Below are 24,931 nucleotides of genomic sequence, written 5' to 3' on the forward strand. Positions count from 1 at the left end.
GACTCTTCACCAGTTACCCCCTATGATAGGCAAAGATGCCTGGTTGGCAACACTAGATTTTAAAGAAGCATACCTGCACATCCCAATCAGGGAATCTTGCAGAAGATACCTACGCTTCAAAGCAGGCTACACACACTATCAGTTCTCTGCACTGCCCTTTGGCTTATCTACTGCACCCAGGGTATTCACAAAGTGCCTAGCTCCAGTTATTGCATTTTGCAGGGAAAGAAATATTCAAATATATCCATACCTGGACGATTGTCTAATTCAGGCATAAAGCCAGGGCATACTTTTGAATCATCTGGCCTTTGTACAGAGGGTTCTAACTGTCTGGGGTACACCATAAACGACAAGAAATCACACCTGGTACCCTGTGAACAAATTATATTCCTGGGAGCAAGCTTGAATGCAGCTTCCCAGATGGCTTGCCTCACGCCAGAGAATCAAATTTATTTGACAACCTACTTCAAACAAGTGGCCACAAAAACCCTGCTATCTGCAAGACAAATACTGCAAGCCTTGGGGTTCATGGCCTCCTGCATTCTTCTAATTCCATATGCAAGACTGCATATGAGGAAACTACAGAGGTATCTAAAAAGCCTATGTTGTCAACATTCACAGGATCTAGAAACAATGATTTCTATCATACCTTGTCTATGCCTAGAGTTCCTTTGGTGGGCAGAGGCCTGCCACCAAAACAAGGGACTACATTTCACACCACCCCCTGCTGCCCAAACTCTAGCAGACACATCAGGCTATGCATGGGGGGGCTCACCTGGCAGGGAAGTGCAGTCAGGGCAAATGGAACCCAAGTCAAATGCACCTGCATATCTCAAAAAGAAATGTTAGCTGTACCGAATGCTCTGACAGCCTTCAAGGACCACATTCTTCCAGGACAACTAATGATAAAGATGGACAACACCACTGTTACGTGGTACATAAGCGGGGGGGGGTGCACATTCTTGCCCCCTCTGCAGACTAGCCATGGCATTGTGGAACACAGCCTTGAGCTACCAAGTGCACCTACAAGCTCAATTCCTGCCAGGAAAATTAAATACACTGGCAGACTGACTAAGCAGAAACCTCATGGACCCACATGGGTGGAAACTGGAACCAAGGATTTTCAACATGTTGACAAGTAAATGGGGGAGCCCAGATATAGACCTGTTTGCCTCTACCCAGAACTACCAATTGGACAAATTTTGCACAAGGACTCCCCACAAACAAGCCTGGAAAGTGGATGTTCTGTCCTTCAGCTGGAAAAACCTATCAGTCTATGCCTTCCCCCCTCTGCCTCTGCTCTCCAAAGTACTACTAAAAATCAAACCGGACAAACCAAGGATGATTTTGATTGCTCCAGACTGGCCACGCCAACACTGGTACCCCCTCCTGTGCAGTGTGTCATGGTTATCCCCATGGCACCTGCCTCAAGACTCCTTCCTTGTTGTCTCAGCAGGAGAACCAGATTCTGCACCCTCAGCTTCTAACACTGAACCTTGCAGCCTGGCTAATTACATAATCTGTCCTTTACCATCCCTCAGTAAACCTGTGATGGATATAATTTTCGAGGCAAGGAAGCCTAGTACTAGAAAATCGTATGCTGAAAAATGGAAAAGATTCTGTGCCTGGAACCGGTCTCAAGGGATGAGCACAGCACCGCCCAATTTACTTCAGATTTTGCAATACTTAACTGAGATGCTTCACAAGGACCTGTCTTTTTCCTCCATTAAAATCCACGGCTCAGCCATTTCAGCTCATTATAACACAGAACTTCCCCTCTTCTCTCATCCACTGCTCAAGCAGTTCCTCAGAGGGGCCAAAAATTTGAGACCAACCAGGAGAGCTCCAACCACAGCCTGGGATCTTAACTTTGTCTTGGAGAAACTCACTCTGCCTCCTTTCGAGCCAGCTGCTACTGCAGACTTAAAATTTCTTTCTTGTAAAACAGCATTCCTTTTAGCAATCACTTCAGCTAGAAGGTTATCTGAATTGCAGGCCCTTATGGCAGTGTGTGGAGCCTTTCATCATCTTTCATGTGGACAAGGGTGTCCCTCAGAACCAATCCATCCTTCATGCCCAAGGTGGTATCCAGTGTGGCTCTTAATCAGTCCATTCATTTGCCAACCTTCTTTCCTAATCCACAGAATAAAGGGGAACAGATACTGCATTCCTTAGATGTGCACAGACAACTTAGATTCTACTTGGACAGGACTAAACCTCAAAGGAAATCTGAACAACTGCTGGTGGCATTTGCTGCAGGGGCAGAGGGGAAGGCTATTTCAAAGCAAATCATTTCTAAATGGATAGGCCATCGCATTAATTTCTGCTATAAACACCATGGAAAACCTATCCCCCAGGGGATCAGACCTCACTCCACCAGGGCTGCATCTTCCTCTACAGCCTTTTTCAGAGGCGTCCCTACCAGGGACATCCTAGAAGCTGCTACCTGGAGTTCTGTACATACTTTCACCAAGCATTATCATTTGCCAATTTTCTCTAAATCCAGAGCTGGCTTTGCCACTGCAGTCTTGCAGGGCCTTATAGATGGCCCTAATGCTATTTAAATTCCTCCTCCCAACCATAGCTTTGGGAATCTACCAAAATGTAATGACTGCAACAGTGAAACATGAAGAACATAGTACAGTTGTGTACACTTACCATAAATGTAGTTGTTGGAGTGCATTCACTGTTGCAGTCCTGGTTACCCTCCCTCCAGCCCCCTAACTTATTTTGGCTATACCTCTGCTTTCCTTTACTTTGCTTAAAAGCCTTTTTGGTGTATTTGCTTTTTTGTTGGCGGTGTATCATTGTACTTTTATGTTTAATTGCTTCCCATTAGGGGGGGCACCTGACATCTGCGGCAAGAAAAACTGATGTAATGGTGTCAGCTGCATGTTTTATACACCTCACGACCTGACATCATGGAAGAAGGGACAGCAACTGAAGCAGGACCCAAGACTTTGTTAATCAGGCCGACTGAGGGCTACCTGCAAGCAGATAACCCAAATGTAATGACGGCAACAGTGAATACACGCTAACATCTGCATTTAAGGTAAGTGTACACAACTGTACTTTACATTTAACTTTTCAGTAAAAGAAAAGTGTTATACTTCACCCTCAAACGAGCGCTTTTTCAAGAACGAACAAGTTAAAAGCATCTGCATATTCAAACATGTTTAAATCATACCTCACAAGGCATATGCACCAGTAGAAGACATTCACTAATTATACAAAAGCACTTTCACTGTCAAATGAAAACCAGGACAACCTACCATTTAATGATGGATATTCATGCATATTTGACAAGTTCTGTAATTGCAAGTTGTGCAGTACTAGCATCTTGTGTATGCCCCATATGCATATTTTAACACACTAAATAACCCGGAATGTAAAATGAATTAACAACCATCTTTCTTAATGTGCTTATATAGGGTGTTCTGATATCATTCTTGGATGAACTGTGCAGAAAGCCTCACAGCTGTCGATGTATGAATTTCATCTTAATGTATACAGATGCTCTTCCTTTCTGAGAAGAGACTTCCCTTTCTCTGTAACATGAATTAGGGAGACTCATGACTACTATAATTGGTGACTTTTGAGTTGCTGAGTGCCACAGTTTCTGTGTTGGGAATGGAGGAAGAGAGAATACGTGTCTGTTTCATTAAATATTTCACTTTGTGTAGTTAACTGCTCTCAGCATTTTGTAGTGTGGTCAGGATACACTTACTAGGACAGCAAGTATCTGCTGAACACGTTTTACTTAATCATATATGTAAAATATGTATTGTTACCATCTAATGCATGTGCATCTCTTGGGCGTTGGTCACTGCATTATTGCACACTTGTAGAATCGCCCTGTTCCTCTGTGCAGAACTAGTTTCTAGAGAAGTTTTGTTTCCCAAAATATGGTAAAATGCTGTCCATCCTTGATGTAAGGCATAGCATATGCATGTTTCGTATGGAAAGAAATATTCCTGAGCTCAAAAGCTAAGGCCATGCACAGGTCAAAACAAAACACTTTTCAGCATCACTAAACCATTCTGGAAAAAATGCCCCACACGAATGTTTTGTTGTATCTCATCTGATCACTGTGCTTCAGTTAGTACTTCTGAGTCAAGTCCAGAAGTGGTGTTAAAACAGAGATTTCCTACAGATGTTATGAGTAGCGCTTCAAAGCAAACTTTGAAATAGGAAACGCAAAAGACAAAGAACCCCTAAAGCAAGTGCGTTAAGGCCAGGTACAGATGAAATCCATTTGACTAAAGATATTTCAGCAAAGGAAAAGAAAAAAACAGTTGCAGTCATCCCACATTTATTGTGAGCACTTCTTCTCATACCTTCAGCCAAACATCTGCAACCTTAATGCTGTCAAGGATTCTGCGCCTTTTCTGTAGAGAGGCTTCTGAAGCATTTTAGATGCTTCTTGCAAATCACATTGTGTTGCTGCCATAATTAGGCAGATGAGTGGAATTTGAGCTAATGTTTGTCAGTAAAGAAATGGACTCCATGAAGATAAGACCTTGCACCAATCACAGTGCTCCTTGCCTTGCAGTTGCCATGTGCCGCAGGGGCATTAAGAATTTTAACAAGTGAGAGATTTATTCTTCTGTGTGACTGCTTCATTTTTATTTTGGGGCTTCAAGACCCACTATGAGCTTGGTGAGGGGGGAGGGGGGCAGTATAGGTGGACTTTTGTGGGTTTGTTTTCTAGTTAATTTTGATTTTAAATTGTATCAGGGATTTTCTTGCACCAACTATTTGATGTTGAACAATGAATTAAAGATCAGAATATGTTCTTTCAGACATCAGTAGTCTTCCCTTTCAGTGCTTCTGGACTCGCTGTACAGCTCGACGAAGGAGGCTAGTATGGCTGATACTAGTGCCTTGGTTACCCAGTCTCTCCCTGCCTGTATGTGGCATTTTCTGTCTCATAAGTAGTGCTTCATTTGTAGGCTTGAGGGCCTCCAGGACTCTTCCCCCCAGTATGTATCAATTTAGTATTGCTCCTTCTGTACTGTGCCTTTTGCTGCATTCTGATCCTTTGAACGTTTTGGTGGATTTTGTGGTATTGTGATGGGAATTGAGAGGACAGGTAGAGAAACCATTAACTAGTACTAGTAGCACAAAGTATGCATATCAAGGAAAACTTGACATATGTAGTCTGTGTTTAAGTATTTAGGTTTGGTGGGCTGTTTTAAAGTTATGTGGAATTTTAACAGTTCCCCCCGAGTCCTGCCTAGTAAGTCAGCACAAAATCAAGGAACAGGCTTCATGGATGAGAGACACTGGGGTTTTATAATCAGGTAAGATTTGACTTCTTGTTTATGCTTCACAAAATTTTGTCAATGCATCATCGTGTGTGGTGTGTTTTCAGTGACCATGAGTATGTATTGTCTGATATATTGTCACGCCTTAGATTTTTTAGACAAGTCAGTTGTATTTTCCATTTGATCCAGACTTTGTTCATAGAGTGCTTTTCCTTTTCATGCATTACCATCCTTGTGTTTATTTCACCTGCTTGCTTTCCGAACTGGTTTTCATCCTATAATTTCCATTGTGAATATCTTTCTTTTGAAGTGTTCATTATTGAAATTTGAATTATTTCCAGGTTGTTCTATCGTGGATCAGAAAATACAAGACTCATTATCATTAGCATTCATAATGCATGTTTTTTTCACTTAACTAAGAGTTTATTGGCAAATTGTATGGTTAACTAAGTTGCTCTTAAGAGAAAACAACTTGTTCATTTAGCACTGTTTACCTGGATAGTGCATTAGACAGATGGACCATGTTCAGGCCTGCCAGTGTATAAAGCCAAGAATAACAGTAAAGCAATATGCAAAAAAAACTGAAAAGAGAGGACAGTCCTAATAAAACTTTTTCATAGGTGCTGTTTTATGTACAGTTTTTATGTTGTTTTTAAACACTTTTAGCTGTTTGATCCATTTAATTTCGGCTGTTACAGTGCTGAATGTTTATGCTGTGTACCACAAGTCTTTCAAGTCCATTTGAAATAATGTAAGCCAAAAATCCCCTTTCTGTAATCACTGTTATGTCAAGTATTAAAGAAATAATGGTAACACAAGTTTGTTGCTACTGATGCAGCATTTTTTCAATTTTGCTGTCTAATACTGCATACTATGCATGTTCCTTCAAGGAAGTATCCTCAGATTTCTTCCTAAGGCTTTGGCATGCATGCAGTTTGTCCTCCCTAGTTGCTGTGCAAACACTACCATGTATCTAACTTAACTAAGCCTTTATTGTGCTGCTAGCAAATTCATTGTACTAACTCCTGGCTCTAAAGGCTGACAGACTTTGATACTGGTTTTGTGAGCCATTTCTGCAGCATTGCTCCGTTCTGAAGACAGTGTCACCTTACTGTAACAGTTGAATGTTACTTTACCTATGTAGTTATCAAAGTTGTACTGCCTGCTTTAGATGCAGGTTATAATCTTGACCAGTGATTTTCTTATTATTGTTTTAACCTAGTTAATTGTTTTAGGCAGTCTATTCTCCTAAGATTCCCTAGATTTGCTCTGCTTATTTCAGTTTTGCTGTCTGAATTCTGTGCATTTGCACGTGTCACAAATACTAAAGTGCCACTTTTCAGACATTGTAGTATGCACAGTTCTATCCTGTCGCCTTTTATTGTGTGTATGTGCTGTCGAAATCTCAAAAGTGGAATTTTGAAATAATTTGGTAGCTTTTGTGTGCATCAGGCGTGTTGCCCTAAGAACTGTTGGAGAAACAAGCTGTTGTAGTTTGTGTTTCTTTTCAAAAATAAATAGCAATAGTGTAATAGACAAGCTTGTTTTTTTCAGAGCAGCTTCATTGTAATTTTAGTAAGCACTTACTGATGGTGGGATTACAGTAGTTTTGTCATCACACAACATCAGTAATGTAATCACAGGTATGTGTGTCCAGTGCAAAACAGACACAGGTATTAAGAGAGCTTGGCAGCTTTTTCTCTCAGCATTAGAAGCCCTGCCTTTTAGGCTGGTCTCAGTCCCTACACCAAGTATAAACTGAAGATCAAGAATGGCCTTTCACCCCTTAAGCTCCAGTTGCATCTCACTACCTTTAAGTCTAATCCTTATGTTCTGCAAGTAAACCTTCCTGCCTTTGAATTGCACATATGTACCCTGAATTGCATTGCTGTGGGAAGTGAGCCAAGAGCCTGCACACTGAAGGAGCCAGCATCACCTTTGCTAGTGAGATGCTTGTGTTAAGTAGAGAAATACTTTCCTAAATGTTAATTTAAGTATTCCATCTTGGCTACTTGATGTGTAGGCTTACATGACCTTTGGTTATGTTGTAGGAGGTTTAACCAGAACCTCCTGTCTCCATACTGCATGGGGAATTTTACTGCCTTTACCACTGGAATTCATATTTTCTCCATATAAAGTGCCCAGTCCCAGAAGTGCCCTAAAGTCACTTGTAGTGGCTTTCCAAGTGTTAAGCAGCTTTGTTTAGGTTGTGCTCGAGTAACCTTATGCACTTCGTTTCCTTACTTACCCTGATTTTAATATTCCGGAGTTTTGAAGACAGACTGAAGAGAGGGGCATAAGTTAAAAAGGTCTGTGCCTTCCATTGTTGACACATTTTGAACTGGAGGCATTCAGACTCTGTTACTGTGTTTCCCAGAATGTCTGTGAAGCTGACCTCTGCCCCTAATGACAGGGGCAGGTTAGGAGGAGAAACCCACCAATAGTATCCGACAGGCCAATGATGTTCTGTCCTCAGGATAGAAGCTTAGAGGTTGTAAACCACTTGGATTCTGATATTAGCATTTGTGTTCTCGGTGAGATGCTGACTTAGCAGATTAATATGTTTCAAAGTGACCCTTTGAATATGGCTGTTTAAAAACACCAAGCCCTTACTGAGCAGTGAAAATGCACCGTCTCAGAACTCTAAGTAGCTACTTTCTCAATGATTAACTCATTTAGGGCACCAGCTGATCTGTGACGATGCATATGGAGTAAGTGGTGCAGCAGGAGTTGGCATTAGCATGTGCTTCCTCTTCCTGCATTTTGGCATTCTTTGCAAGGACATCAAGGTCACTTTTTGGATGTACCTTTTGCAAGCTGCTTTTAGGGGTGAAGTTTGATTGTCCATCTATAAAGCATGAAAGAGAAGGGGCAGGCTTCTTCCGAGTTGTGGGCTTCATTTTTACTTACCTTCAGCAGTCATTGTGTTGGTATCAGAAGAGTTAGCAGAGGCCTTTGCCCCTCATCATTTTGCAGCACTAGCCAAAGGGGGACAACAGGCTGATGGCTTCCCATGGTTTTGATCATCAGAATAGGCACAAAGACCCTTGTGAACAATAAGGAAGTTGAGGAACCTCATTCCAGAGATCATTTCAGTAATCTTAACTCCCTTTTCAACTAACTCCATTGTGGGAAGAGGTAATCATGTATAAAATTTTCATCCACTGGGTGATGTGGTAATCTCTCAGTCTGGGCAAATGGATAATATTAATAATGAAGCAAGGCTATGTTTTGAATGTTTGCTTTCCCCATCTCTCTGGTCGCCCCTCCACAAGCAAACATACACAGAAAGATGCCACCCATTGGGAAGAGTGTAGCCTCCTAGCAGGAACTCCATCCATTCAGTCCCCAAAGACGGGTGGGGAACTAAGTTTCTTTTTTTTTCCTTCCCTAGTGAAACAGGGGACCTCCCCTAAACCCATTCTGCACATAAACAGCCATAGGGATTGGATTAGAAAGGGCAAGTTCTGCATGATTACAACAAACTAAATTTTTTTTTTTTTTTTTTTTAATCTCTAGACTGTAGGAGTCCATTATTATGAAGTCCAGTCTGCCATTCTGCCTGTTTTTAGGTCATAAGATTTTCAGAAATGGAATGGTAGTTCTGCTCATCTTTGTTGTCTTGTTTTCCCTTGCATTGGGTGATTTGCATCAATTCCTGCTCAAGGAACAGATATTATGGTACTGCCATTTTGCTCAATTTGACATATTGGTTAATTAGACCAAATTATTCTACTACTCATTCCATGAAGTACCTACACTGCCATTTATGTATCAGATCTTTGAAAGCCTTTCATCTGTTTTTGTCCTCCTAGCTGTTCAATAAACAGCTGTTTCTGTGCTGCAAATGTATTAATCTCCTATTTGGATCCTTATTTTAGATCCTGGGATGCATGGCATCAAACGAAACTGAAACCACATTTACTTGAGCTTTTTGAAGAAAATTCTACAGAATTTCCTTTCTTAGACCACCTGTAATTCCTTTTGCTGGGAGAAAAAGGTACCATGAAGGGTACAGTTCTGCCTACAGATTTTATGATTTATACATGCATTGTTTTGGGATGCCTTCATTTTCATCATCTTCACCCATTTGTTTTTAATTCTGTCATATTCATCTCTTTTATGAAGAATAAGTAGATATTTGTGTAATGTATATGTTGTGGTTTACATTTAGGCACCAACTTAATTTTGTTTTTTTTTTTTCTTTTCCAGCAGCTGTTGCTCAAGGACCCCCTGCTCCTCCACCCCCACCCCCACCCCCTCTGCCACCAGGTCCAGCTCCACTTTCAGCAACTGGGCCACCACCTTCACCTTGCCCTCCTCCCCCACCACCACTCCCTCAGTCAGGACCGCCACCTCCACCGTGCCCACCACCACCTCCACCTGGACAAGCCCCTCCTCCTGCACCTCCTCCACCACCTGCTCCTCCTCTTCCTGCTGCTGGTTTTACTTCATGCTCTGATGAGAACCGCCCGTTGACTGGGTTAGCAGCTGCACTAGCATCAGCCAAACTTCGAAAAGTACAAAGGGTAAGTTCTAAGTGTATCTTAATACATTTGTTGTTTTGCTGCTGCTTTAATACATACCTTCAGCAGATCTTTTTTTAACGTTGTCGATCTCCCAGCCGTCTTGTGCTACTAAGGGTGCTTGCAACCAGTGCATGCATCTAATTGTAATATTAGACCATCTCTGCTTCCTTTGGCACATCGATGTTCCCCTATTGTCAGAAATAACTTGCCCAGTATCTGTCATCAGACAAATGGAGGGCCAGCAGCATGCATGACTGAGTAAGCTGTGTGATAGTATGGATGATCATATCTGTATTTTTTTCAGTTTGCAGTGCTTTTCTGTAGCTTTGAGAATATCCATCAGTTAGATGAGCCTGCCTTTTGTGGAAGGCAGATGTATTCTAACATATTGCTTTTCCTTTTAGAAAAAAGAAGTAAATTAATTGTTTTTATGAAAACGCATAAGCATGTTGGAGCTGAGAGATGAACACAGTCACCTTAATAATATAATGCTGGGGTAAATGTTTTGTTTATTGCAACAGGAAGGCAGGATTTGCTGAACCTTGATATTTTGTTAGGGTTTAGTCTGAGTAGATAGCTGACTGTGTATCTGAGTGCCTGACTGTTTGTGGTATCATTCATTTGAATTAATTCTGATTTTCTCATTAACTGCTGTGTGCGGGGTTAGTTAAACTCAGTATTGCCATATTGAGGGCATGTTTTTTCCCTTCATTTTTGCAAATTCTGTATTCTTGTTCCTTATGCTCATTCAGTAGTACACAGCAAACACTTCTGACTTCGAACAAGCATGTCACACACACAGACAGATAAAGTTAAATTAGACCTAAGTTACATCTGTTTGCCATATGGTTGTCTTGGCCTAGAGTGTTGTGGCACTTTTTTGGTTCACATTTTTGCCCTCAATATCCATGGATCATCCCCCTCCCAGACAGTCAGAACATTCATTCCCTTTCACTGGTGTGAGAGTTTGAGAGTTGACTAGGAGGGGCTGTAAAAAAAAAAAAAAAAAAAAAAAAGATGCTTTTGTGGGTGGGTCATATTTTTGTACCTTTAAGTCTTTTAATAGGGAATGTTTTCATTTCTCACCAACTTATTTAAAATAGGTCTCTAGTAAGGATCAACCCCCTACCTCTCAGTTTAGTAGTGATTCTGCAGAATTTTTGTTTAAATTGATTTCCATGTAACTCTCTTTCCCTTGCCTGATCTCCAACATAGTTCACTTCCTTGCACAAACTTTCTTGACATCCTCTCTAGTGTGTAAATGTGAAGGCATTTCCACTGAAATATTCTGGATTTTTCTTAATTTGGTAGCATATCTGGGGGGCAAGACACTTCCCTTGACTTCTCCTCTCCAGTAGAATTGTCAAGTCTACTTTCCTGTCCCTTTCGTATGCCTACTACATATTACTCATTTAAACCTAGTAATGTTTTTGTGTCATCTGCTTACAATTATCTTTATTTCTCCAGCCATTCTACCTTCTGTTATAAGGTCTACTATGAATGTTTTTTTTTTTTTTTCCTGGAGTGGGACATTGGCTTTATTTCCTTAAGTTTCCATGTTAGCCCACTTCCTTGCAAAATGTACTACTTTACCTCCTGTTAGGTCTTGTTTCTTTCCCCGTGTATTAGTTGTTCCCAATATTTAGGTCCCTTACGTTTGCATCTCCAGGTGTTGGAGGCTCTCTCCCACTGTCTGCTTTACTTCTTGTTGAGTGGCCTATAGGCGTTATTAGCTTCTCCTCATTTTTTCGCCTTTTTAAGGGACAATACTGAACACAATATCCAGTATATTGTGCATAGCATTCCACTTTGTTTTCTATTGTCACAGATATCGTTCCTATTTTTCTTGTTCCTCTCCCTCTGCTAAATAACATTGTATTTCACTTATTTGTAATTTTGATTCTGTGTCTGGCGTATCCTTCTTATCTGATTTGCTTTGAATTAGTTTTTTAAGATTTGGAAAACCTGAGTCTGTTTTCCTTGGGTAAAATCAACTTTTCTCATTGTACTTTTTAACTTTTACCTTCCAAGAAGAATTCCTTTAATTTTTTTGTAAGTCTTTGCCATATTTGCTTATTTTTGTATGAGGTTATTCCATTGAATGCCAGTGGGGCCGAGGTACCAGAATGTATTAATAAAGAAATGTTGGCAGTGGCAGCAGTGCTCTGTTTTTTTGTAGGACAATTCCTGGTTTTCCATCTTTGGAATAAGTGTTTTGGTGTTTGCCATATTTTCCCCAGGTTGGTAAAAGTAGACCTGGCCCACATGTAATCCCAATGGACCAGAAACATTTTGACCACCTGTATTATACTGCTTTCATCAATTAAAAGTGTCTTTCATTTCCTTAGTTTACTGATTATTTTTATGTTATATCATCCTACATCACCCTAGCTGCCTGATGTACATCCTTCTGCAAGCAAATTTCTAAGTAGCTAATATTGTTATGCCCCCGTAGATGTGGATGTTTTTGTACCATTTCATACATAGTTGTAAAGTTCATGGCTGTTGCTTCTGTTTGTCTTGTTTAAACTTATACCCTGCCAGTCTATTGTATACTGTCCTCAGATCTGTTTCAGGATCAGTTATATAGACAGTCACATCATCCGCAAACCTGATTATCTTTTCCTGAGCAGACCCCCACTTGCACCCTGTTATTCTTGATAGCCTAATATCACTTGGCAGGGATTCCAGATAGGGCACAAGTAGTAAGGGTGAGAGTGGGCATCCTTGCCTGGTTCCCAGCAGCAATGAAGTTAGTTTTGAGACTTCAGTTTTACTTTTGACATGAGCTTTAGACTGTTTATGTATGTATTAAGGAACGCTGATGTTCTTCGTGTTTCACTGTTGCAGTCATCACATTTGGGTTATCTGCTTGCAGTAGCCCTCAGTCAGCCTGATTATCAAAGTCTTGGGTCCTGCATCAGTTGCTGTCTCATCTTCCGTGATGTCAGGTAGTCAGGGGTATAAAGCATGCAGCCGATGCCATATAGGTCTTTCTTGCTGTGCGGTGCACAAAGCAGAAGCACTTTTCGAGTTTCAGAAGTCTTCAACTAAAGCCAAGTACCCCGTTGGGGAAACTTTTTCTTGCTCTAAACAGATGTCAGTAAAAGTCAATAATTGTATTTCTTATGGAAAGCAAATACCTCATAAAGATTTTCATTCGTATTGTTTTCCTTGCCTAGGCCCTGACCACGACGTACCTTGCTGTTGGTTTTGTGCCTTATTTAAGCAACAAACTATTTGTCATCGGTATATTTTCACTTCTAAATATTTTGGTACTCTGTTCAATTATCCAGATATGTCTTCGGTAAGCCATCCGACTACTGACATTCCAAAAAAATGCAAAGATAAAGACAGAGACAGGCCACCTAGGTCCAAAGCTGCCGACGATGCTTGTCCTAAGCCCATCGCCAGTACTCAGTGAGGCACTTTTGCAGCCCCTGATACCCGCTACTTCAGATTTGCAGGCCTCTGCTGAGACGCATTCGGAGTCTGGTATGCCGCAAGATGCTTCAACTGTGGAACCTGGAGTCGCTGTGCAGACACCAGCTTCTGAGGGTGTATTCAGGCCTGCTGACTTGCATATTAAACTGATGCCATTTTCTTCTTCAAGATCTAAAACTCGAACCATGCCTAGAAAACTGATGCCCAGACTGCATGGTCAGGATTCTATGCCTAAAAAACAAATGATAAAAATGGCTGAAGGCCTTATTACTTTAATCAGGGAAAGCCAACCTTCCCCCTCTAAGAGACCTAGGACTGAATTTGCTTATGATACTTCTGACCAGGATTCTGAAAATTGTTTCCTCTGATGACCAGGATTTACCCTTGTCTACCTGTGAGGATTCTGATGCAGAGGACTCCATTTCCTCTGCCCCCCACAAGAGGATTTCTCTTGGTGAAACCTTGCATACTCTTAGGGAGCATTTCCGTTGGGGAAAGCCAGGATTACTCTGATTCTAAAAAGAGGCTTAGGGATTTCTTACTCCTGCCCGAGCACATGCCTTTAGCTATCCCTCCTGTACTGGACATTGTTGGTGATGCCTTTTCGGAATCTAGCTTGGTCCCTGATTCTTTACCTCCTGCTCCCCGAAAACCTGAAAGATATTACAGGGTCCCTGACTCTCACAAGTTCCTTTTTAAAAATCCTACTGTGGATCCTGAGACCATTTCACAGGGACCCAAGAGCATTAAGGCTACTACTGCCAAAAATCCTACCCCCCTCTGATAGAGACTCCAGGGCACTGGATAGATGGGGTAAGAAGGTATACACTTCTGCAATCTTGGCCATTAGGGCCTTAAATTGCCAGTTTCATATGTTAAAGTATCAGCAGCATGTTATTGGATTGTTTAAACAGAAAATGATGTTGATTCCTGATTGTGCTGAAAATAAGGATTTAATACATTCCGCTGAACAGGTTGGAAACTTTTGCAATGTGGTTTTGATTCACTAGAGGCATCTTGCAAGGCTGCTGTCACTGGGTCTGTACTTAGAAGGCATGCTTGGCTTAAGGAGCAATCCTTGTCGGACCATGTTAAAGCTAAATTGCTGGATGCTTCCTTAAGTCAGGACTTGCCTGTTTGGCAAAAGAGTTAAACATTTCCTACAAGTACAACCTCCAAGATTTAGTAGGCATCGGCCCTCTAAGAATTGGTCCTTTCCTGCCTCTTCCAGGCCTTCTCAGTGCAAACCCAAGCTTCAGCCCCAGGGTATGCACAGGACTAAGCAGTGGGGGCCAGGGAGTAGTAAGACTCCCCCTATTGTAAACTGTCTCAATGACATAATTTTAAAACTTCCAAGCACTTCTCAACTGACTGTCCCTGTAGGGGGAAAGATTGCTCTGCAGGAAAAAACTGGGAACTCATTACCCAGGACAAATGGGTTTTAATTATAGTTTTCCAATGATACATATTTCACTTCGACACGTTACCAATCCCAAAAGGTTGACCAGATCTACCCCCAAATCAGTGGGCAGAAGCTCAAAAGCAAGTACTCTCTCTTTCTCAAGCATAAAGGCTATTCAAACTGTACCAGAAGAAGAAAAGGGGCAAGGTTTCTACTCAAAACTTTTCCTGGTACCCAGAAAAGACAATTCTTGGCGTCCTATCCTGGACCTTTCTATCTTAAACACCTTTTTGGTGATTCCAAAATTCAAGATGCTAACTCTTCACCAGTTGCTTCCTATGCTAGACAAAGATGCCTGGTTGGCAACACTGGATTTAAAGGAAGCCTACCTGCACATCCCAATCAGGGGATCTTGCAGAAGATACCTACGCTTCAAAGCAGGCTACATGCACTTATCAGTTCTCTGGACTGCCCTTTGGCTTATGTACTGCGCCCAGGGTATTCACAAAGTGCCTAGCTCCAGTCATTGCATTTTGCAAGCAAAGAAATATTCAAATATACCCATACCTGGACGATGGTCTAATTCAGGCAGAAAGCCAGGACATACTTTTGAATCATCTGACATTTGTACAAAAGGTGCTAACTTGTCTGGGGTACACCATAAACGAAAAGAAATCACATCTGGTACCCTGTCAACAAATTATATTCCTGGCAGCAAGCTTGAACACAACTTCCCAGATGGCTTTCCTCACGCCAGAGAAACAAATTAATTTGACAACTTACTTCAAACTAGTGGCCACAAAAACCCTGCTGTCTGCAAGACGAATAATGCAAGCCTTGGGGTTCAAGGCCTCATGCATTCTACTAATTCCATATGCAAGACTGCATATGAGGAAACTACAATGGTATCTAAAAAGCCTATGGTGTCAACATTCTCAGGATCTAGAAGCAATGATTCCTATCCTACCTTGCCTACGGTTAGAATTCCTTTGGTGGGCAGAGGCCTGCCACCAAAACAAGGAACTACCGTTCACTCTACCCCCTGTCGCCCAAACCCTAACAGACGCATCAGACTATGCAGTGGAGCCTTTCATCATCTTTCATGAAGACAGGGTGTCCCTCGGGACCTACCCCTCCTTCATACCCAAGGTGGTATCCAGTGTGGCTCTTAATCAATCCATTCATTTACCAACCTTTTTTTTCTAATCCACAGAACAAAGGGGAATGGATACTGCACTCCATAGATGTGCACAGACAACTTAGTTTTTACTTGGACAGGACTAAACCATTAAAGGAAATTTGAACAACTGCTGGTGGCATTTGCTGCAGGGGCAGAGGGGAAGGCTATTTCAAAGCAAACTATTTCTTAATGGATAGGCCATTGAATTCATTTCTGCTATAAGCACCATGGAAAACCTATTCCATGGGATTAGACCCCATTCAACCAGGGCTGCATCTACCTCTACAGCCTTTCTCAGAGTTGTCCCTACCAGAGACATCCTAGAAGCGGATACTTGGAGTTCTGTACATATTTTCACCAAACATTACCATTTGCCAATTTTCTCTAAATCCAGAGCTGAATTTGCCACTGAAGTCTTGCAGGGCCTTATAGCTGGTCCTAATGTTATCTAAATTCCTCCTCCCATCCTTAGCTTTGGGAATCTACCCAAATTTGATGACTGCAACAGTGAAACATGAAGAACATAGTACAGTTGTGTACACTTACCATAAATGTAGATGTTCGAGTGTATTCACTGTTGCAGTCCTGGTTACCCTCCCTCCAGCCCCCTGACTTCTTTTGGCTATACCTGTACTCTCCTTTACTGTGCTTAAAAGTTTTTTAGTGTATTTGCTTTTTTGTTGGCGGTATAACCTTGTGTATGTATATATAATTTTCAACTCTCAGTATCAGAAGTTCTTTTCTGAGTTTAGACTTATTAATAGCAATGTTTTTTTCTCCTTGAAAGCAGCATCATTTAGGCTCATCCAGGACCTGTTAATGTTATCCGATGTCTGTCTGGCCTTTGTAAATCTCCATTGATCTGGCTCTAGTAATAACCCTATTACTTGTACCAATTTCCTTGCCGAAATTGTCATAATGACCTTCTAATCATGATTTAAGATTAAAATATGTTTATATGACCCTGGATTTGATGGATCTTTTCCTTCTTTTGGAATTGTAACCGATACCGTCTGCTAAGAGGGGAGAATCTCGCCTCCTTTTAGTATATCATTAAACAAGTTTCTCCAGATTTCTGTTAACTGTGATTTTCTTTTCATATTTCTATTAGGATGACCTCTAACACTGACATTTTTGTATCTTAATGGCTTCGCTGATTTCCTCTTTCCTTAATATGTCTGTAAAGTTATCCTTTTCATGCATAATTTAACTTGCCTAGACTTAACTTTCCGAAGAACTGCCTTTTTTCATTTATGTTTCTCCTCCTGTCTTTTTATGTAAATTTTGACAGTAAAGTATAATGGTTCTTAGTATATTCAGTGTCCTGGTTTTGTAATTTTGTAGTTGTCCTCTTTACTAGGCGGTTAGTTGTCTTGGATCTATTTTTAAAAAAAAATGTTTCAGGGTGCTATCTCTAACAGCATTTGGAGTGTGTAATTAATCTGCTGTTGTCTTTTCCATTTGTTAATTGTTCCTCCCAATCTCATCTTTTCCCTTTCCGTAGATTCTTTGCAGTGTTTTTGACTTCTGCATTGCGTCCAGCTCTGTCAGGTTCCGAAACTCCCAAGCTGTTAGGGCCCAACTCTTTTATTCTCCTCCACTTTTATTCTTGAAACAAAGCTCTTGTGGTTTATCCTGTGATTGTTTATCAAGCCAAGCTGCAGAGTTTTTTTTTCCCTCAAAAGGTGTGTCAGTAAGTGACACTTTCTACAGCTATTATTATTGTGACCTGCAGTGGTGCTTGATCTGATGTGATTATAGAATATGTTTTGAGAAAACATAGCACATTCACATGTTTTTAGATGTATATCATCTGTCCATTCTAGTGCATTTTTTCTGTTTTGTGAAGTAAAATGTGTATTCCACCAAAACCCCAGTAAAACTAAATATTTTCATGTGTTATCCAGATATCTTTCCCAGTTTAGGAACTGTTGATGCTCTGGGTCCTCCTGTTCCATGTTTTCTATTTCATGTTGTTTAGTCTCCTGGTGCCACCAATATTTCTTGACTGAATGCCATACTATCATCCATTCTTAGACTAATATCTTGATCTTGGAGGAATATTCACATTCACAAATGTAATCTGCATTCCCAGCCATCTACTTCTTAACAGAGCATATCTACATAGCTCATTCTTTTTAACAAGAAACATCTTTATTAAATTGTCACATATGACATTAGGTAATCATACATTTTTGTAAATGAAAATAAAACCATGTTGACATAATTTTAGTTGCAAACATTATACATCCCTTATAATATGCTCTGTCATTGTCAAACATTACATAGCTCATTCAAATCCTGGCTTATTTAAACCTCATTCTTCATCTGCATGTATTGCTCCTACATTTCCCATTTTTTCTAAGTAATTTCCTCTTACCCTTTTCTAAGGATCCCAATTCCAGTTGTTTTAGCTCTATTACTATATTCACTTATTCTGGTAAAGTTGGTTTAGACTTTGATTTCCATTTTCTAGTAAGTCTTTTCTTTTTGCCAGCCACCATAATTAGACTCAGCAAGGCCTTACTTTTGTCTAGGCAATTCCGATTCTGTATCATATTTCAAAAAAGATAATTTCCTTAATTACTCCAATTTGCTCACCCAGTATCTCCGACAAAGCAGTCTGCAGTGGATCTTTAAAGTCTGCCATCTTTTTTTTTCAAAACAGGTTTATTGTTTTAACATATAAGAGAAATATCATAACAATTTTATACAAGTAATTAAAAATAGGTATTATTATAATATTCAACAAAACAACTAAAGTATTTACAAAGGCATCCACTACAATCAGATCAATTAATTAAACTAAAATACCATGCTATTGAAATTAAAATTTTTTTAACAAATTTTGTAAATTATCCCATACAATAAAATAAGATGTTTTTCTATTTGTTCTAGTCCTAATTGTGTTTATTTCCATATGGCACACTATATTCATAACATTTTTAAATTCATTGAACGAAGGAGGTGCATCTGAAATCCAATTTCTAGTTATTATTTTCCTAGCCACTGCTAGAATAGACCATAACAAGGGAAGCTTAACCTTTTTAACACTTTGAGGTACAGGTGTGTTGAATAATATAAGAGATTTAGAAATAATGAAATTATCTGTAAAAGAGCCTGCAAAATTCATTAATTGACTTCCAGTATTCTTTCAATTTTATACAGTCATAAAACATATGAGCCCAGTCAGCATTAATTTCTACATTACATCTCTTACATAGATTGTCTTTATTATTTATTTTATTCATCATCAAAGGTGTATAAAAAGATCTATGTAAAAATTTCCATGTATAAAGTCTCCAGACAATGGAAGACATAGTTCTATAAGCAGATTCCAATATATATTGTTTATCTTGTTGATTTGGTGGGTCCCCATTAATAGAAGTGAAATAATTCCAGTATGAATCTACACTGTAAAAAGTTTCTTGTCTGATAACTTTATGTATGTATGAAAGTTTACCTTTATCAGAAACTTTATGTTGTAAATTTAATATCAGGTAATCAATCAGTGTTGGAATAGATTATTTAACAGTTATAGACATTAAATCTATTTTATTGATGAGATGTTGTCTAAAGGTCTGAACCCCTCTAACCAGCAAGTTTCTCTTAGATCAAATTCTTGTTTTAAGAAATCTAGATTTTTAACTTTATTATCAGATATCAACTGATACCAGTACTTTAGATCATTATCTATAGCTAAATGAGTTCCTTCAGATGTAGATGACAAAAGCATACCCTGAGTATACATTATAGGAAATACAATAAAATTCCATTCCCTATACTTACGGTGCATGAATATAAAGTTACGATAACTAATAATAATATTTAATGGGTAACAAACCATATGTTTAGGTGTAATAGGTGAAGTACAAAATTCCTTTAGTAACCATAACATGGAGTTATTTACAGTCATATTTTTATGTGTTAAGGAGATTTTCATGAAGTGTATACTAATTAGCTCCCAATAATCTTTCCATTTTGTGACATATGACTGATCTATTAATAAAGTAATAACTTTTACAATAGAAGAGATAGTATATAAATAAGCTTTTAATAAGTATAAAATCTTGGGGAATATTATCATTTTAATAATTGTAAGTCTCTCCTCCATAGTAAAAAACATATTATTCCAGGTATTAAAAAGATTTTGTATATTAAGAAAACAGGTATTATAATTATTATATATAATAGATTTAATATATTTAGATAGTATTATACCTAAATAAGTTATCTGACCTGAATTGGGTACATATTTAGTAAAATCACTAATGAGAATATTTTTTCGTGTATATATAGGTAGTATTTTAGTTTTTTCTTCATTGAATATTAAACCAGAAATACTTTTAAAATTCATCATGCTATCAACTAGAGACTGTATAGAAGAATTAGATCCTGCTGATGTAATTAGAACATCATCTGCAAAAAGTTGAATTTTGGATGTTGTATTTTCATCCATTTCAAAACCCTCTATGTCAGTACTGTTTCTGATCAAATTAGCCCAAGGCTCCATTACTAAAGTGAATAATAGTGGAGAAAGTGGACATCCTTGTTTTGTACCTTTAAGAATGGGTATTTTTTGTGAAACATATGTTCCTACCTTAATATAAGCCAACGTTCCTTTGTATAAATGTTCAGTTAGATTTACAAATGCATCCGAGAAGTTTGTGCACTTCATTAAGGTAAACAGATAGTCCCAACTTACTGAATCAAATGCTGAACTTATATCAAGACTAATAAGTGTTAAATCTTTCTTTTTCCTATTTGCAAAATCTATTAATGTTAAAGTTCTTCTTATATTATCAAAAGTATTTCTATTTACAATGAAGCCTGTCTGATCTATATCTATAATGCCGGAATGATTGTCTTCAATCTATCAGCAAAGATATTCATAAACATTTTATAATCAACATTAAGTAATGAGATGGGCGATATGAAGAACATCTAGTTGGATCTTTATTAGGTTTTAAAATTGGCGAAATAAATGTATATTGCCAAGATGGGGGTTATTAACTCAGTTTGGGCCAAAATAAAAACCTTATGTATTAATGAATATGTATTTTAGAAAGGATTTTATATATCTCTGGTATAATACCATCATTACCCGGTGCTTTGTTTGATTTAAGCTTATTTATTTGTGTAATAACTTCTGTATATGAAATACTCTTGTCCAATAGTTTAATCTGTTGTTTATTAAGCTTTTATTCATATTTGTGGTTATAAACTCCTTTATTTTATCTTTAGGTTCCATGTTAATATTATTATGGTTAATTTTGTGAAAGTGATTTCTAAATTCATCTAGTATTTCTGGTATACTAGAAACATTCTTCTTTTCCTTAGAGAAAAGATTTCTTTGATATGGTTTTGTTTATTCAACCTTTTGTTTTATTTTTAAGTCTATGTAAGTATTTGGGGCTTATTGAATAAGACAAAACTTGTATTTCTCTAAAGTTATTTTAACTTTATGAGTTAAAATTTCTTTGTATTTCTCATTTAGTTTGTTTATTTCTTCAATAACTTTCTTGTCCATAATATTTTCTTTATTATTATGTTTATAAGAGTCTAATTTACTTTGAATATCTAACAATTCCTTATCCCAAGATTTCCTTTTATTATTATACCATCTGATACTTTGTCCATATAGATATGATTTTAAGGCATCCCAAACATAAACAATGGAGACTTCAGGAGTGTTATTTATGTCTAAAAATGTTTTACTTCTGAAAGTATATATTCTTTATAGTCTTTTAGTTGAGTTAAGTATGCTGGTATCCTTTTGATCTGAACATTATGAGTATTTTTATCATGAATTCAAAATAATTGAATTATGATCATATATAGGACATGAAATGATTTTGGAATTAATTAAATCTGTTACCATCTGGTTAGAAATAAAGACCCTATCTATTTTTAATAAGTTTTGTATCTGTTAGAAAAAAAAGGTGTATGGTAATGATTTTGAATCTATCTGATTATTAATATCATTCAAATGATAAGAATTAGCAAAATCCTTTAAATGTTTTGCATTAGATGTAATTCTTCTCTTTCCTATAGTGGTAGTATCACTTTCATGTAGTATACAATTAAAGTCACCAGCTAAAATAATATCTCCTATAGAGAATGATATGATCTTATCAAGATGATGTTTCACTGTATTAATACCAATTCCAGGTATCCAATATACATTAATTAAAGTGGAAGTCTTCCCATTAATTTGTATTGTAACCATACAAAACATTCCTTTGTCATCCTGATGAGACTTAATGGTTTTAGGAATGGGCATACTTTTATTCCATAAAATAGCCACTCCTCTTTTTTTCTGAGTGTGCTCTGAACTAACCAATACTGTATATTTGTTTGTGGCTAGTTTATCAATATCTTTTTTCAAGAGATGGGTTTCTTGTAGGAAGACTAAGTTGGCCTTATGTAAATTAATGTATCTTATTAGGCTTGCCCTTTTACATGGATTATTCAGTCCATTAATGTTTAAAGAAATTCCTTTTAAAGATGTCATTTGGCATTTTTAAAACTTAAGAGTCTTATGATCAAAATAACAAGATAAGTAATGTTACATCTCCTCCTTTAGGTGTACCTTTAAATATAGCTGTATTTATTGGATCTCTTATGGGATTTCGTATAGGATTCAATTTTGCTTGTAGTGACAATGAATGTACAAAATATATTGTGGATGTCAAAACTATATACAAATAACAATGAACAAGTGAAAATAATGTAAGGATTAAACCTTGCATCCAGCCTGGAGTTATAAACTCCAACTCAGAGTAGTATTTACCACTCAAGTTAACCCCCTACCCTAAGCAGCAGTACGTCAGCTACCACCTTATCAATTTAATACTAGTTATATTTAACTGAAGTTAACAGTTTTCAATTCAATTATCTAGCAAGACAAGACTACACATTTGGTAAAACAGCATCATATAAACTAAAATAAACCTTTTTTTTTTTTTAAACTGTTCATACTACTATATACATCCATGTAATATAAAACACTTGTATTCAAATAGCATTCAAATAATCTTGATGTTAGAAATCAAGAGGAGAGAAAATAAGTTCTAACATTCATTTAAATCAAAAACTTTGGCTAATATGATTCAGACATTACATATATTAGGATGCATCTATTTTCTGTCATGTAAATACAGTTAACAGCTTCCAAAAAAAAACTTGAATTGCTTGTATATGAGCATTTACTCAAACTCATTATTGCCAATAGAATAAAATATTGTATTCATAGAAATTGTTATAAATCATACTTCATAGTTAAGCAGATTCTCAGAAACATTTATATACATATCTACATACACACACACACACACACACATATATATATATATATATATATATATATATATATATATATATATATATATACATACATACATACACACACATATACACATATACATATATATATATATATATATATATATATATATATATATATACACACATGCATACACACACACACATACACACACACACACACACATATATATATATATATATATATATATATATGATCTCACTGAGTTGTATCTTTACTGAGCACCATCTTACATTGCTGCCCTTCAATAAATCTGTCTGCTTTATACAAAATAATGCACAGCAAACACATTTTAGTAACCAGATTTTACAAACATGCTATACTACTGCTTTAAAATATATCACATGACAATTTCTTCCAGTATAGAGTTATAAAATTATTTATGCTTGTCAATCAGATGAATTAAATGAGTTATAGTAATGTATATGTTTGGGACATAGGTTTTAACACATATTATTAATCTGCTATTCCTGTATCTGTGATGTGTCAGTGTGATATCTAGGTCAAAGGTAAGACCAGCTGCTTTCAGCTTCTCTGTGAGAATTCTGAGAGTTGAAGCTTTTGAAGTAGCTCATGGACACTGTGCATGAGACAGCCCACATCCCAGATTGTCTCTCTTAACATTTTGGCGGGAAACTTATTAAAAACTAGTGACAAACATTCATTTAGCAGTGTAAATGCATCTAAACATGACAAAACCTTCACAATGCATTCTATAGGTTATTACAGACTCTATGTAAGTGAAATCAAGCCCAAAATTATTAATAAGTAACAAAACTCAACATTTTTGTCCCAACTCAACTCCTATGCGAATCTTATTATTTACTGTGTCTATATGATCAAAAGTATTTCTATATATTAATAAAGAAAAGAAAAGAGTAGAAAGTAAAAGGGTGTAAGGCAGAAATAAAAAAAAATGTAAGAGAAAGCTATAAGAAGTATATACAATAGAATATCACTTACTGTTTATATTAATAGAGTTAAAAATAAAACATATTTACTATTATTTAGTTCTAATTATTATTAGTTAAAGCATGACAGATTATTTACAAACAAGCATAAGCAGTGTAATCAAGAAAGTATAATTAGGAATAGCATTTGAAGAAAATATAAACTTTTAAAGGAAAAAAAATGTATCAAATTACTGACCTTATTTTTCCTCTTCAGAAAGAGAAACAAGTTAAATCACAGCTTGCCATTAAATCTCCAGATATTTTGACTAGTTATGAAACAAAACATTTCTTTGCACACAGAGAATAACTTTGATTAAATCTTTTTCAAAATATTTGTTGCTTCTTGGAAATGCAGGAACTATATTTAAAAAGATTAATAATAAAATAAAATGATGAGAGAGAAAAAAAAAATATATAGTACAAATCATTTGTTTTTTAGTCTCTTCTTCTTCTCTGAAGTCTTCCACGAAGTTTCAGTTGCCAGTCTCTTTAACGAAGGACTAGCCCATTCCATTTCTTCTATTTTTTCCAAAATCTTATTTTTTTTGATAAACAGTAAAGCAGAGTCTTTAAGTCATCGAAAATTTTAGGACCATCAGGAAGGAAGATTTTAAGCTTGACAGGAAACAGAAGGTATGTTTTAAACTGTGCTTTTTTAAGCTCCCTTATTAGTGGCAGAAAAACTTTTCTTTTAGCTAATACCATGGAAGAATAGTCATTGTCAAAACGCACAGTTGTTTCATTAATCTTAACAGGAGCTTTAGCCCAAGCAGATTTAAGAACCATCTCTTTATCAAAAGATGATAGAATC

The 24,931-nt window shown here is 37.4% G+C and overlaps 1 protein-coding gene across 9 annotated transcripts in view; it reads left to right on the plus strand.

The window, feature by feature from the left end:
• The window catches only part of ENAH (ENAH actin regulator), a 1,657,477-nt gene that overhangs the window by 1,478,154 nt on the left and 154,392 nt on the right, over window positions 1–24,931 (plus strand). For 5 of the 9 annotated variants that reach the window (XM_044059827.1, XM_044059831.1, XM_044059834.1 and 2 more), the window contains one exon: window positions 9,480–9,796. In XM_044059827.1, the coding sequence (XP_043915762.1) occupies window positions 9,480–9,796 (317 nt within the window). The remainder of the gene's footprint in view (window positions 1–9,479; window positions 9,797–24,931) is intronic. The other 4 variants (XM_044059830.1, XM_044059836.1, XM_044059835.1 and 1 more) reach the window with 1 other exon arrangement.

This window comes from Protopterus annectens, chromosome 1.part2 (genome assembly GCF_019279795.1).
Source record: "Protopterus annectens isolate FY-2018-M chromosome 1.part2, PAN1.0, whole genome shotgun sequence".
NCBI classification, from domain to species: Eukaryota; Metazoa; Chordata; order Ceratodontiformes; family Protopteridae; genus Protopterus; species Protopterus annectens.